At 45.3% G+C, this 13,207-nt stretch overlaps 1 protein-coding gene across 2 annotated transcripts in view; it reads right to left on the reverse strand.

Moving 5' to 3' along the window:
- LOC138971722 (E3 ubiquitin-protein ligase TRIM56-like) overlaps positions 1 to 11,947 on the reverse strand; it is a 52,792-nt gene extending 40,845 nt beyond the window's left edge. Inside the window, exons 1-3 of one of the 2 annotated variants that reach the window (XM_070344511.1) lie at positions 10,523 to 11,945; positions 9,965 to 10,108; positions 8,794 to 9,220 (exon numbers count right to left, since the gene is read on the reverse strand). In XM_070344511.1, the coding sequence (XP_070200612.1) occupies positions 8,972 to 9,220; positions 9,965 to 10,108; positions 10,523 to 11,644 (1,515 nt within the window). In that variant the 5' untranslated portion in view covers positions 11,645 to 11,945 and the 3' untranslated portion in view covers positions 8,794 to 8,971. Of the gene's footprint in view, positions 1 to 8,793; positions 9,221 to 9,964; positions 10,109 to 10,522 lie in introns of those variants that run through there. The other variant, XM_070344510.1, reaches the window with a different exon arrangement.
- Positions 11,948 to 13,207: the final 1,260 nt, after the last annotated feature.

The following is a 13,207-nucleotide window of genomic DNA, read 5'->3' on the forward strand; positions in this document are numbered from 1 at the left end:
TGCTGGTAACGCTGTACGCGTCCCCTTGGTAACAAGGAAGGCGCCTCTAAAAAAAGAGTGACATGAGACCCGTAAGGGTAAGCCAGCCCGGAAACGAGACACCTTCCGTATGCGTGCGCATATGCCGCCATCTTATCATTCGAAACGAAGCCCAACTCACTCTTTTTTAGACCCCAGTACCAACCACAGCGGGGAGGTGGGAGGGAATAAACGTTGTGAGTTGGGTAAGTATTAATTAAATGAAAATTTATTTATAAAATTTTAAATTAAATTACATCCTTTACCCAACTCACAAATAGCAGATTGCTACTATAGGTGGCGGGTACTTACCGAAAATCAAAGAAGAAGGACTTGTCCTGCGGCTACCAAAGCAGGTAGCGCAAAAAGTCGTACCTCTACCAGAGTAGATACATGTAGACCTCTACCCTCCTTAACTCAGTGATTAACGTCGTATCCAACCGTTCAAAGTTAAATCACGACGAAGATGAAAGATAAGGCAAAAGCCCTTTGACTCAATGATCTAACAAGATCCGTGAAAGTCAGAAATATTTAAAAAGGCTAAACCTGACTCTAAAAGAGCCAAACTCTTGCTTCATGAATTGAAAATGCAATAGGAAGCTGGTTTTCCCCGTTTTCCGCATGAACGCCTAGGTTAAATCACGACAGAGATGAAAGACACGGCAAGTGACCCTTGATTCAACAATCTAACAAGATCCGTGCGAATCAGAAAAAATCTTCGAGACCCGAAAAGATTAATTGACTAAACCTGACTCTAAAGGAGCCACACTCTTGCTTCAAGAATTGAAAAAGCAATTTGAAGCTTGTTTTATCCATTTTTCGCTCAAAACCCAGAAAATTTCAAAGAAATCTAACAGTCATAGATCAGCCTTTCTTGAAGAAGCTGTCAATATAAATAGCCAGAAAGTACGCTTGCTCACACTTCTCACAGAAGCTACTAGAGTAAGCTTGGCCGTTTTCCGTGTAGATCCGCCAGGCTAGTCTTGAAACGTGTTAAAGCAACGCTGCACCAAGCCGTAACAATGCGACAGAAATTACCTAAAGTCTTAAAAATAAGACATGAAAGAAAAGAAACGGAAACCCAGAAAAGGTGGATCGCCAGCTGCATTAAACGGGGAAGAGGAGTTCTTTCCGTAAGAAATAAGCGCTTTGTACCAAGCCAGTTTAAGTGACAAGTGAACAAACACGCCAAAACCCCTATATATAAAGACTCTGAACCAAATCCAGAGTTGAGGCGGAAGCCCCTAAGTATCTCCAGGATACCCTTACAGTAGACATCCGTAAAATTCGAATGTGAGAAAGCAAAAACGCCTTCTTGCCAGCCTTAAGAGGTCTGGAACCAAGATAGGAAAGACCCATACTGCGCGACCAACAGGTTGCCAAAATGGTCTAAGAGAAAAACCCTGTGAAAGCGAGGGTATAGAGCCAAAAGTTAAAGTGGATAACAGCCAGCCTGAAGCTATTCGTTTGGAAACAAACAACAGCCAAAGCCTGCCTTGCGCTTCCCTTTTACCGTGAGCGTCTCTTTGAAAGATAAAAGCCCGCGTGCATAGAAGTGGCCTCAAAAAGAGACCTTTCCCACAAGAAAGAGATTAAAGCCTAGCCAAAAGAACAATACTTTAAAGGCAGAGGCTTACTCTCAGGTAAAAAACCCGCAAAGTTACATCCTTTGTACCTGAGTCCTGTCAGACCACAAAGATAACCAGATAAAACGTAACCGCCCAGGCGAGAGAATAAAAGCAAGTTTTGTTCAGAAGAGCTAATCATAAAGAACCGAAGCCACAATCTACCAGAGCTAGGAGATCTTGATCTTACAGACAGTTTCTCCTAGCTATCCAAATCCAGAAGGATGTTTGTCAAACCCGAGGGCGGTTCCGTAGAACGAAAAAAGAGAACCTAAGTTCTTAAGCTTGGAGTTAGCCAAAGCCTACAGAAAGCGCTCCGCGAGTGACAAGCTACTAGAGCGTAAGACACAAGCTAAAGCAACACCGCCGCAGGTATAAAGTCGAGCGTTGTCCATAAAGGTAGTGGTGACAAAGAAGACTCGCTTGTGAAAACTTCCACAAATACAAAAAGACCCCGCCAGAGGATCTAAGAACTTAACACTCAAAGATTCTCCTCAGAAGGCTCAACTCCACTACAAACTGCCGCGAACAGCGACACAGCTGAAGTATGAGCCTCCCCTTGTTCGAAAACAACATAACGATCATCAAAATGATGAGAACCAGTCACCAATCCCGATAAGGCAAAACTTGCCAAAAATCAGAAAAGTTTTGAAAAAAAAATTTCCAAACACCAGAACTCCATAACCAGAAACTCCATCCACCTGTCTCCTTCCAGCTGAAAGACTGGAAGAGGAAGTGGATACAGCCTGTATAACAGCAAAGGAACCGCAGTAACGGAACCGGGAGCCAAAGGCTGAAAAGTGCCGACTACCAACACCACAGTGTTAACGGTAGAAGGCTATCCCATCCTGTACCGGAAGCACAGCCGCAAAACCGGCCGTGGATTAGTAAACATCAGAATCAACCGGTTGCAAAGAAACACACCGGAAGATCCCTTTGTACCTCGAACCATTTCAGCTGCGAGCGCCACTGCACCTGCTAACATGAAACGGAACCTAAATTCAGTGCTTTTCAGTAAAGCAGAAGCACCTTCATTAGAACAGCCGTCAAGCACAACCGTGCAATCCGGAAGCTGACTCTCTGTTTGACTAAATTGTCCAACAAAGAAATCAGCCCTACTGCTCACTTCCTGCCCCCCGGGAGGAAGCGGAAGTCAAAAAACAAGACATTTGCCATCTTCAGGGCAATGAACGACGATTCCCGACCGCGGAAGAGAACTTTCCGTTCCTCCAACCTCCGGAAGTCGTCGAACAAAGGAAGAAGTAAAAATTTCTCCCAGCCACCCCTTCCTGTCAAAACCTAAATGCCGTTTACCACTGCCCACGTCAATGCGCTGGACAACTAGAACGGCAAGATAAGCTGGGTGTCATCCACTACCGTGGACACACCCTCCAAGCCTCTCCTTCCTGCTTGGTATCAGAGTTAGGAAGGTGACCCCCAGAGAGACTCGCATGGTCAACCCAAGAATCACCCAGCCCAACAACTTCCTGCCCCCAGGGCGGAAGATTACGTTTCCCAGCCGCGAAAAAGCGTGCTACATTCCTCCTGCGAACGTACACCACTTTCACCGGTGAACCCGGCTACACGCGGCCATTTGCCAACTCCAGGGCAATGGACAATGATTCCCGAAAGCTGAAGAGAACATCCTGTTCCTCCGAACTTCCGGAAGTCGGAACCAGACTGTGCTTGCCCTTGAGTTGCTGTAAGATCTTGAAGATGACTTATGTAAATTATGGAAGATGTCTTTTGAATGCTACAAAGAACCGACGCGCTCAAAACAAAACGAACACTTGAATAGAAAAATTAATCAAAGTTTATTGTGGATATGGTCATACTTGTCAATGTCATAGGAATCCGGAATCAGCTCGTAATATCAACATATAAAAAGCTGAACATAAACCTATGGAGAGCTGAATAACTTATATTGGAGCGTGGCGCAAAAACTGTTTAGAATATGAATTGATGCTAAAATGTGGAGTAGATATGACTAGCTTGAGTGGGAGCGTAGAACAGTAGAGCGTGGAGCGTGGAGCGAGAAGCGCGGAGCGCGGAGCGGTGGAAACTGATAAAAAGAAAAAACTAAACTTAGAATTCTAAACATCAAACTAAACATAAAAGGTGTCCTAAAAACATAAACATCAAAGATGGACGTCAAAATGGCGGCCGAAACAAGATGGCGGCAAATCAAGAAAAAATCACCAAAGCTATCATGAACACCAAGACAAAATATGTTAGAAAACCCTACATAGAATAAACGTAGGACACACTAGGCTAACTAAACAAGAAACGACACGCAGTGAAAGGAAAGCTGACCAACAATACAGGACGGAGAAATACAAAAACGACTCGCGAACATGAACCAAAATCTTACAGAAGGTTAGCAAACAAAAACTGGCTTAAAGTCAAATCATAATAAACCAGAACAGTCTCAGCTCTTCCCTTGCATAGATAAAACGTAAGACAAAGAAACGGAAAGAAGACAAAGAAACGGAAAGAAGACACAGAAACGGAAAGAAGTCATAACAAACAAAGATTCGAAACGTAAATTACACGAATTCGGTAAATAAGAGCAACATGGAGTCAGAAATGGATACTCGCCTTTGACAGCATCAATATAACCTAAACAGGCTCAAGGCGAGCAACTAAACAGAACATTACAAATTAACTTGATAAAACTGGTCCCAGGAACAGAGCAAAAAACCTATCTATACTAAAACACATGTTGCTCCCTGAACGGCTTCCCAGCAAGTGACAACGAATACAGGCTATCCACCACAGAGGTGAACTAAAAATTACTGCGCGTTACTACGGTTTTACTAGGGAGATTCAAAAGACAGCACGTTTCGTTTTGCAGCTCGTTTCGTTTGGTGAATGAGTCACCCCGCGAAACGGAACGTGAAACGAGACGGCATAGGCTGCAGACAAGATTTAGATGTATTCACGTTTCGTTTCGGAATGAAGGAAGGGCGATAAATCTTCAAGTGAAATTATCATGTCTGTCCTCGATCAGAATGGGAAAAAAAACCCCTAGGAGGTGGTCCAGAATCGGGCATACTTTGATTATTTTCAGTCCAAATAAATCACACAGACTTTGTTTATACAAAATCACATACGAAGCCAGAATAAAAATTCGATGCGATGACCTACTTCTGCTTCGCCATTTGCTTTCTCACCATGAAGTTGGATAAATGTACCAGGATCAGCACCCTTCAAAATATTTCAGTTCACAACAGTTGTCTACCTCCAATGAACACATTCTCAGCGCTGAAAGACTGTGAAAGGGTTGATGAATCTAGCAATGCATAAAATGGCCAACAAATAAAACTGTTAGTGTGCAAAAATACTCACAAAAGTTGACGAAATATTGTTCGTTTTTTGGGGGTGGAAAACGTGACTGCGTTTTGACGTTCCACGTTCCGTTTCAGTTGACCTTCACCTTTCCAGCGAGAGACCCCCGAAATGATGACGTTTACCACAACTTCAAAACGAAACGTCCCGACGTTTCGTTTATTAAATCTCCCTAGTAACTGTTGCAAAGCACGCGTTTCGTGCTCTCCGGGGAAAATCTCCATAGGCTAGCATGATATCCAGCGTGAGCCATACAGGCACATGAAATTAATATCAGAAAAACGCCGGCCACACTCTCGTTTATAAATTTGTTCGTTACAATATTTAACGTCAGTAAAACAAAAACAAAGGTCGTACCAGGACGCTCATACTTAATAAAGAAAACTAGAAGATAAAGAGCGAGCTAGACCCGCACGCGAACCTACAGAGGTGGCTGCAAAATGGGAACAAATAGGGGCAAAAGTGAGATAAGGAAATAAAAGTGAAAGAACAAAAAGGGGAAGCCACCACCACGGAAAGTCGCATGCGAGTCAAGCTAGAAGCATGACTAAAAAACACAAGCAAAACAAAAAGAATCTAAATACACAGAAGGCTCCTTAGCAGGGGCATTCACACAGACAGAGGTGGAGTAAGTTACGCCTTGCTCTCAACCACCCCTTCCGGTCAAAACTTAAATGCCGTTTTCCGCCGCCCACGCCACTGCGCTGGACAACTTGAACGGCAAGTTAAGCTGGGTGTCGTCCATCCCCGTGGACGCACCCTCATATGGCAGCACCCTCGTTAACCTTTCCTTCATGCTCGCAATCGCAATCAGGAAGGTGACCCCCGGAAAGACGTTCCCGGCCAAGCCGATCGCGGTCGATCCAAGAATCACCAACTTCCACAAAACCTAAATGCCGTTTTCCGCGGCCCACGTCACTGCGCTGGACAACTTGAACGGCAAGTAAGCTGGGTGTCGTCCGAAACCGCGGACGCACCCTCGTTAACCTTCCTGCTCGCCATCGTAGTCAGGTAGGTGACCCCAGAGAGACTCTCCTGGTCAGCTCCGGAGTCACCCTCAACTTCCTGCCCCCAGGGCGGAAGAGGAAATGAAGTACCTGAACCTCTGAGAGAGTGGTACGACAAATCCTTACGAACAACAGGGCTCCTAGCCTCTACCGAAAGCGCTCGATGCGGATTAACGGCGGGGGTTTCGGTGCTTTCGCCGCGATCACGGTCTACTCGCTCCTGCGTTCGCACACCACTGTCACCGGAGAACCCGGCAACGTGTGGAGAAAACATACCTTAAACGAGCCAAGGCTCCTGCAGCAAGGACACAAGACGACCGTAGCCAAGCTGCGAAGCGTGCACTTCCGCTTGCAGAACGGAAGTTGAATCCAAAGCAGAAACAGTTGCAGAAGCAGAGGTGGAACCGGAAGTGGAAGCCAAAGGCAAAGACCGGATTCACCCCAAAGACGAACATCGAAAACGCCAGACTGAAGTGAACGAAGTTCTGCTAAAGTTGCCGTCAAAACCGCAGCCAAAGTCGAAACCTGCGAACTAATCGTCAGAAACAACAACACAATGTCGGAGGGCAAAACACCTGAACCACCAGATGCCCCCGACACAACAACATCCTTATCAACACAAACATCTTTGTCACCACCTAAAAGTGGACAAAATGGCGGCCGACGGCTTGACGACCAAAACATCCAAACATATGTCTGTTCCCGGTTCTGAAAGTGAAATGGCTGTAAATCCGACACTCTTACTCTTTCTAAACAAGAAAGCTTTCTTAGTAGGAGACGCTGCAGCAGTAGTCTGTCTCAAACTAGATCAATCTCGGCGTGCTCCGCCATGACATAACGAACTTACGAAAAATTTCTACAAGAAAACATTATACAAGTTCGCAAAAGTGCGACACAAATCGGCCGCCAACGTTGATACCTGGGAACTAATAGTCAGAAGCAACGAAGCAATATTGGAGGGCAAGACACCTGAATAGCCAGGAGCCCCCGACACAACAACATGTTTATGAATTGAACATTCAACACATCTTTGTCACCAAGCGTGACCTTGTCCATATCGACGGACAACATGGCGGACGAAGGTTTGTCAACAACCTTCAGACAGTTATCGATACCCGAATCAGAAAGTGAAGTAGCGGTCTTCCCAGCACTCTTCCTTCTAGACGAGGACTTAGACGAAGCTAAACTAGCAGTAGGAGAAGCTGTAGCCGAAGCCTGTCTCGAACTAGTTTAGGCTTGGCGTTATACGCCATGGTAAAGCGAACTCACGAAAAAAAAAATTCTTCCAGAAAATTTCACAAGTTCACAAACATGCGACAAAATGTCGCCAAAGTTTACAAAAACAAGAAAGCTCACCCGATAACAGCAAGGATGCAGACCAAGCTAGGCGGCAGACCAAGGGGTAGAAGCCAAAGTCAGAAGACAAAGCAACAAGACTGAAAACAGTCGGAGCGTACAGTATAGCGACCAGTCCTGTTGGGCGCTGAGTTGAGAAATGATAAGATGGCGGCATATGCGCGCGCATACGGAAGGTGTCTCGTTTCCGGGCTGGCTTAGACACCCTTACGGGTCTCATGTCACTTTTTTTTTTAGAGGCGCCTTCCTTGTTACCAAGGGGACGCGTACAGCGTTACCAGCACTGAACTAGAGTTAATTGCTATTTGTGAGTTGGGTAAAGGATGTAATTTAATTATATATATATGTGATTATATCACAAGCATAATACACACACACACACAAACACACACACAAACACACACATAATCACACTCATGCACACAGTGACACACACACACACAGTCACATTCATGCACAGTCACAGTGACACACACACACAGTGATACAAGTCTCTCACACACACACACACACACACACACACACACACACACACACACACACACACACACACACACACACACAACAAATGCACAAGACACTGATATCCTCGACATTGTTCAGAGGGATAAGTATAATTTCTTCTCTTTTGGGTTACTATTATGAGAAAATACATAATTTTCAGAGCTCTCTATTTGTCTGAAACATGAATGCGCTTTGCTTCGAACTCTCGCACGTTTACTGTTCCCTGTGTTCGATCAGTGACATGAATGGAATTTGAAACAAATGCATAAGCTTATAGGTAAAAGCGCAACTTTAGAGACATATATTTTGAAATGATCACCAACAGGCAACACATATATATATGTCCAAGATAATCTGAATAAGTACTGCTCCTAAACAAAGTACGAGTATGATCTTCGTCAGGGCGAATCATTTTGAGTGCTACAGGGCTTTTTGACTCGTATCGATCGATTCATTTGCAGTCCTGCTGAGAGCAACTTGTACACTGATACTGACTTGTCCTATTGAAAGCTTTATTTCCTGTCAGACAACGTTAACACTTACCTTTTCACTTTCAGACTACAATGATCGCAAGAAGACGCCATTGTTGACACATTTGACAAGGGAAATCACCCAACCATTACAAGAGTGCTCTTTCCTTGGATTCTGTTACGACAATTAATTAGCTATCAAAACTGTTGAATTTGCAAAGTTAAGTTATTCCTCTTGGATGGTAGCATTATTTGTAACGTAGAATCTTACGGTGATGCTTTGAAAGCGATCTGAAGGCCTTTTCCCGGCGGACACTATCCCTTTAAACAAAAGAGAACGTTCAACAACAAAACAACAACATCCTAAGGGGCAATGATGAAACAAACCATCAGTCATAAAATAAGACAGAACATGAATGAATACAATGGCAAACCATTTCAGAAAAAAAGATGAAACTTATTTGTAAAATAATGTCAGTGGAATCAATTATGTACGGAAAAGTATAAAAAAAATGGGTTTTTTATTTTTTTATGGGAGCATAGTATACACTCTCTCATTCACGCATCCTCACACACACTCGCAGACAAACAGACAGACAGTGACAGAGGAAAGAAAGACGGAACGAGGCAGAAAACGCAGTTTTCATATAGACTGTTCGACAAACAAACGAGCGTTAATAAGAACTAGAAGTAAAGAAGCGCAGTGCACGTATCGTACTTGAGCCGTGGATCCACAGTGTCTGACACTGGATCTATACACCACAGCGGCAGGGAGCAGTTCCCAGGACCATTGGGGCAAGGTGAGGGTGTCAGGGCGCTGTGTCACCACACCCGGTATCAGGGGTCCGTGGACAGCTACACCACAGCTGACGTCCCACTTGTCTATTTGCACCTTTACACGGACAGACAAGTACACAGATCGACACACACACACACACCACACGCACGCACACACACACGCACACACACACACACACACACACACACACACACACGCACGCACACACACACACACACACACACACACACACACACACACACACACACACACACACACACACACACACACACACATACGTTAACAGTGACACAACATTGGTTTTACGAAAAAGTCTGACAATAATCGAACTACTGATTGTGTGGAGCACATTTCTTTCAACCATCGAACTTCTGTGGCCAACACTACTGCACAATATAATTAAGACAGACAGTCACCGGCAGAGTATGCAGCCTACTTTCAACCTTTCTCTATCATGAAATCCATTTTCTGCGCGCGCGTGTGTTTGTATGTGAGCATGTGTGTGTGCGTGCATGTATGAGTATGCGTGCGTCTGTGTGTGTGTGCGTGCGTGCGTCTGTGCGTGTGTATGTGTGTGTGTGTGTGTGTGTGTGTGTGTGTGTGTGCGTTCCGTACGGTTGTTGTTGTCGTTGGCGGTGGTGGTGGTGGTGGTGGTTGTGGTGGTGGGTTTTTCGTTTTTGTTTGTTTTTGGGTGGGGGGGTGGGGGGGGGAATTATTTCAAAGAGACTTTTTGTTTAAAAGAAAACACGGTTTCTTCTCTCTCTGATCCACTGGCATTTTTTTCCTTAAAAAACTGCAAGAAAATAAGACAGGCAACACAAGTTGTGTCCACCTTACCTCATACAGGACGCCAACTTGCATGGGGTCACGTGACATGACGATGGCGTGGTCATTGCCCCGTGTCCTTTCTGCGGTTTGCTTGTTGTTGCTCAGAACAATGTTCTTACCGTGGTTGTCATGGAAACTGAACGATTCATGGAGCTGCCCAAAGTCATCAAAGTAAATACCTATCATTCTATTAAATATCGTCGAATGGAACGATCAACAAAGAATTCTTTGTCTTTTAAAAACAAATCAGTCACCTGGGCCTTACCTCAGCCTTGCATAATATAATTATTCAAAGCATATCCTTTTGCTGTTTCTTCTTCCACCACTACCATCGCTTTGCAATGACTACTATATAACTAATGATGAAAACCACAACAACTATCACCGCCACCACTACCACTACTTTTGCACAATCGCTATGAACCACTGCTGATCCTGTAACTCCCCCTCTTATATCTTTCCCGTTGACACTACTGACATCCATAGCTGCAGGTGCTACTACAAATTAAACATATGAATGATTTACAAACTACCAAAAAACACAGAATCACAGAGAAGCAGACTCACATTACTGATAGCAGTGAAGACAGCAGGAATAGTGTTGACTTGACCCAGCTGAGCCAGGTCCTGCTCTATGCGGGTCACGACCCCTGGGTCAATCACCAGGCTGACCTTTGATATGACCTTGGCGTTGGCGGGCAAGGTGGCGCTGCAGTCGAGCTCCTGGATTCGCTGTTCCATGGATGTCATCATGTCGTTGACCACGTCACCACTCTTCGACCCTGTCGCTCGCTCTATGACAGCTTTGTGTGACGTCAGCTTGCTTCGCTTCTGCAGCAGGAAGCTCTTCCCGTCCTGCACCGCTTCCCTGTCGTCAGAGGTCGCGCCCTCAGCCAGCTGCCCGATGCGACGACGACAGGCGTTGAGCGCCGCCTGCAGACGGTCCAGGTCGGCCTCCATCTGTGCCACAGACTTCTTGGTGCGTGTCTCCGTGTCGTGCAGGTGTCGCTCCAACTCGCTGATGGCGCGGTCTATCTCCGCCTCCCCCGCGCTCAGTCTGGCCGCCATCTCCGCCAGCAGTGCACGTGCCTCTTCCGTCTTCTCCTGCAGATCCTTCAGCTGCGGGCAGCCCCTGTGTTTGGACGAGGCGCACAGCAGGCAGACGGACAGACCGTGGCTGGGGCAGAACAGCTTGCACGTTTCTTCGGGATGCGCCGCGCAGGTGGACGGGCGGCTAGCGGTCAGTTGCTCCGCCGTCAGCGAGGTCAGGTCCTCCACCCGGTGATGTTTGGTCATTGACAGTTTGCCGTGGACCCTCGTGCAGGCCTTGCAGAGCGTGTCCCCGCAGTGCAGACACAGAGAGGTGGCCGCCACGTCCTCACACACACAGCAGCTGTGGTCCTTGCTCAGCAGACGCTGCGCCTCCACTAAGGCGGCCATGGCCAGGTCTGTGGGGAATCCCTCCACCGTGTCCTCAACACTGCTGGCCCCTCCCTGTCCCGCCTCTCCCTCCACGATGGCACACCTGCAGAGCGGGCAGTGGGCCTGGGGCTGGGACTGCAGCCACGACAGCAGGCAATGGCGGCACAGAAGATGGCCGCAGGGCAGAACTTTGGGCTCCCGGAACTCCTCGTGGCACACGCTGCACTCTCGCTCGTTGGCTTCCTCGATCACTGAGGCCGTCGCCATGGCTGATCGATTTGTCTGTTATGTGTCGAAGCGTTCAGGCCGTCGTAGTGGAAGTTTTCCAAAAATATGTTGCAACAGTTGTCTCAAATTGTATGTTGCTGCTTCACTTGGAATTACGGTACTATACTGGCTAATTCGCTGAGATAAGTGTACGAGTTAACCCTTTCCTCTTCTAGTTTGAAATACAACTTGTTTAGTCTCTTCGTTGTTGCCTTGATCACTTCAAATTGTTTGTGTTTTGGTGGAGTTGCCCGAGGAAGCTTTGTTTCTTACTGATTATCCTGTACAAAAATAAATAATACAAACTAAACTTTGCATAAATATGATAAAAGCTAAATAAAACTTTGCCGACAGCCAAAATGTTGATGACCTTGGCAGCCAACAATAAGATTTACATACAAATTAGCTTGATTGATATTAACACGAAATAACATTTACCCGTATATGCTTTGGGCCCACACTGTCCATATAAACTACGGGTTGTGTATGGCCCTTACTTTCAAAGACAATGTTGTTGCTGTTGTTGGTTTAAACAAAACTTTATTCAATTTTAATCATGACAAGAACAATGCATGGATGATTGATACTCCATGCATTGTTCTTGTCATGATTAAAATTGAATAAAGTTTTGTTTAAACCAACAACAGCAACAACATTGTCTTTGAAAGTAAGGGCCATACACAACCCGTTGCTGTTGTTGTTGTTGTTGTTGTTGTTGTTGTTGTTGGTTTTTGTTAATTGGTTGAATAAATCTTATTCTGCTTGTTCGAATAATGAGCGTTGTATATGACCAACACCACATGTACAGCGATAATATTCATACTTAATATGTATAGCGCGGAGAGCATACTTAGTTTATCGTAGTTATTGCATTACAGGCTCATTACTATTATTATAAACGCTGTAGCAATCTGTACGGGTCGTTAAAGAGTACCCCGCTTCCCGCTATGTTTTGTCTTTGTGCTTTTTTTTCAATAACGCATGAAATACCGTCAGAGATATACCAGTGTCTGAAATCGGAGTAAACTGACTGACTAAGACAACATCATTATTGCCGTCTTTGATCTTTCGCTGACAGCAAGCGAGACAACTCAACCTTCTGATACGACAATAACAAAATCCGAATGGTCTCCCTTGTATCGGACACGGAAGTCCGCCTGAAAGTGTAGACTGTAACACTATGTACAGTCTCTGAGCCCACTAACTTGATTTCGGCATAACAATGATGTTAGCCTCCGACATGATTAAAGTATAGTTGTACACCACGTACACGCGTTCGCACAATCTTCTTTAACAAAACACATCGCGATATGCATAGTCGAATAACAGTCTCAGTGAAGCAAAAGGCCGGCAGCACCAAAACTAAAGCAGGTCTTGCTAAGAGTCTGTCTGCAGCAATGGACAGTCAGAGGAAAGCATAAAATAAAACAATCCAAAACTGATAAAACAGCTTCTTTCAAAATTGTTATATATACCATTTCGAAATACGGACGCACACCCACACTGACATAACGTGGTTTTCTAAGAAGACACAAAACCGAAAGTAGTCAATGTTCGCAACGC

This window comes from Littorina saxatilis, linkage group LG7, assembly GCF_037325665.1.
Source record: "Littorina saxatilis isolate snail1 linkage group LG7, US_GU_Lsax_2.0, whole genome shotgun sequence".
NCBI lineage: Eukaryota > Metazoa > Mollusca > Gastropoda > Littorinimorpha > Littorinidae > Littorina > Littorina saxatilis.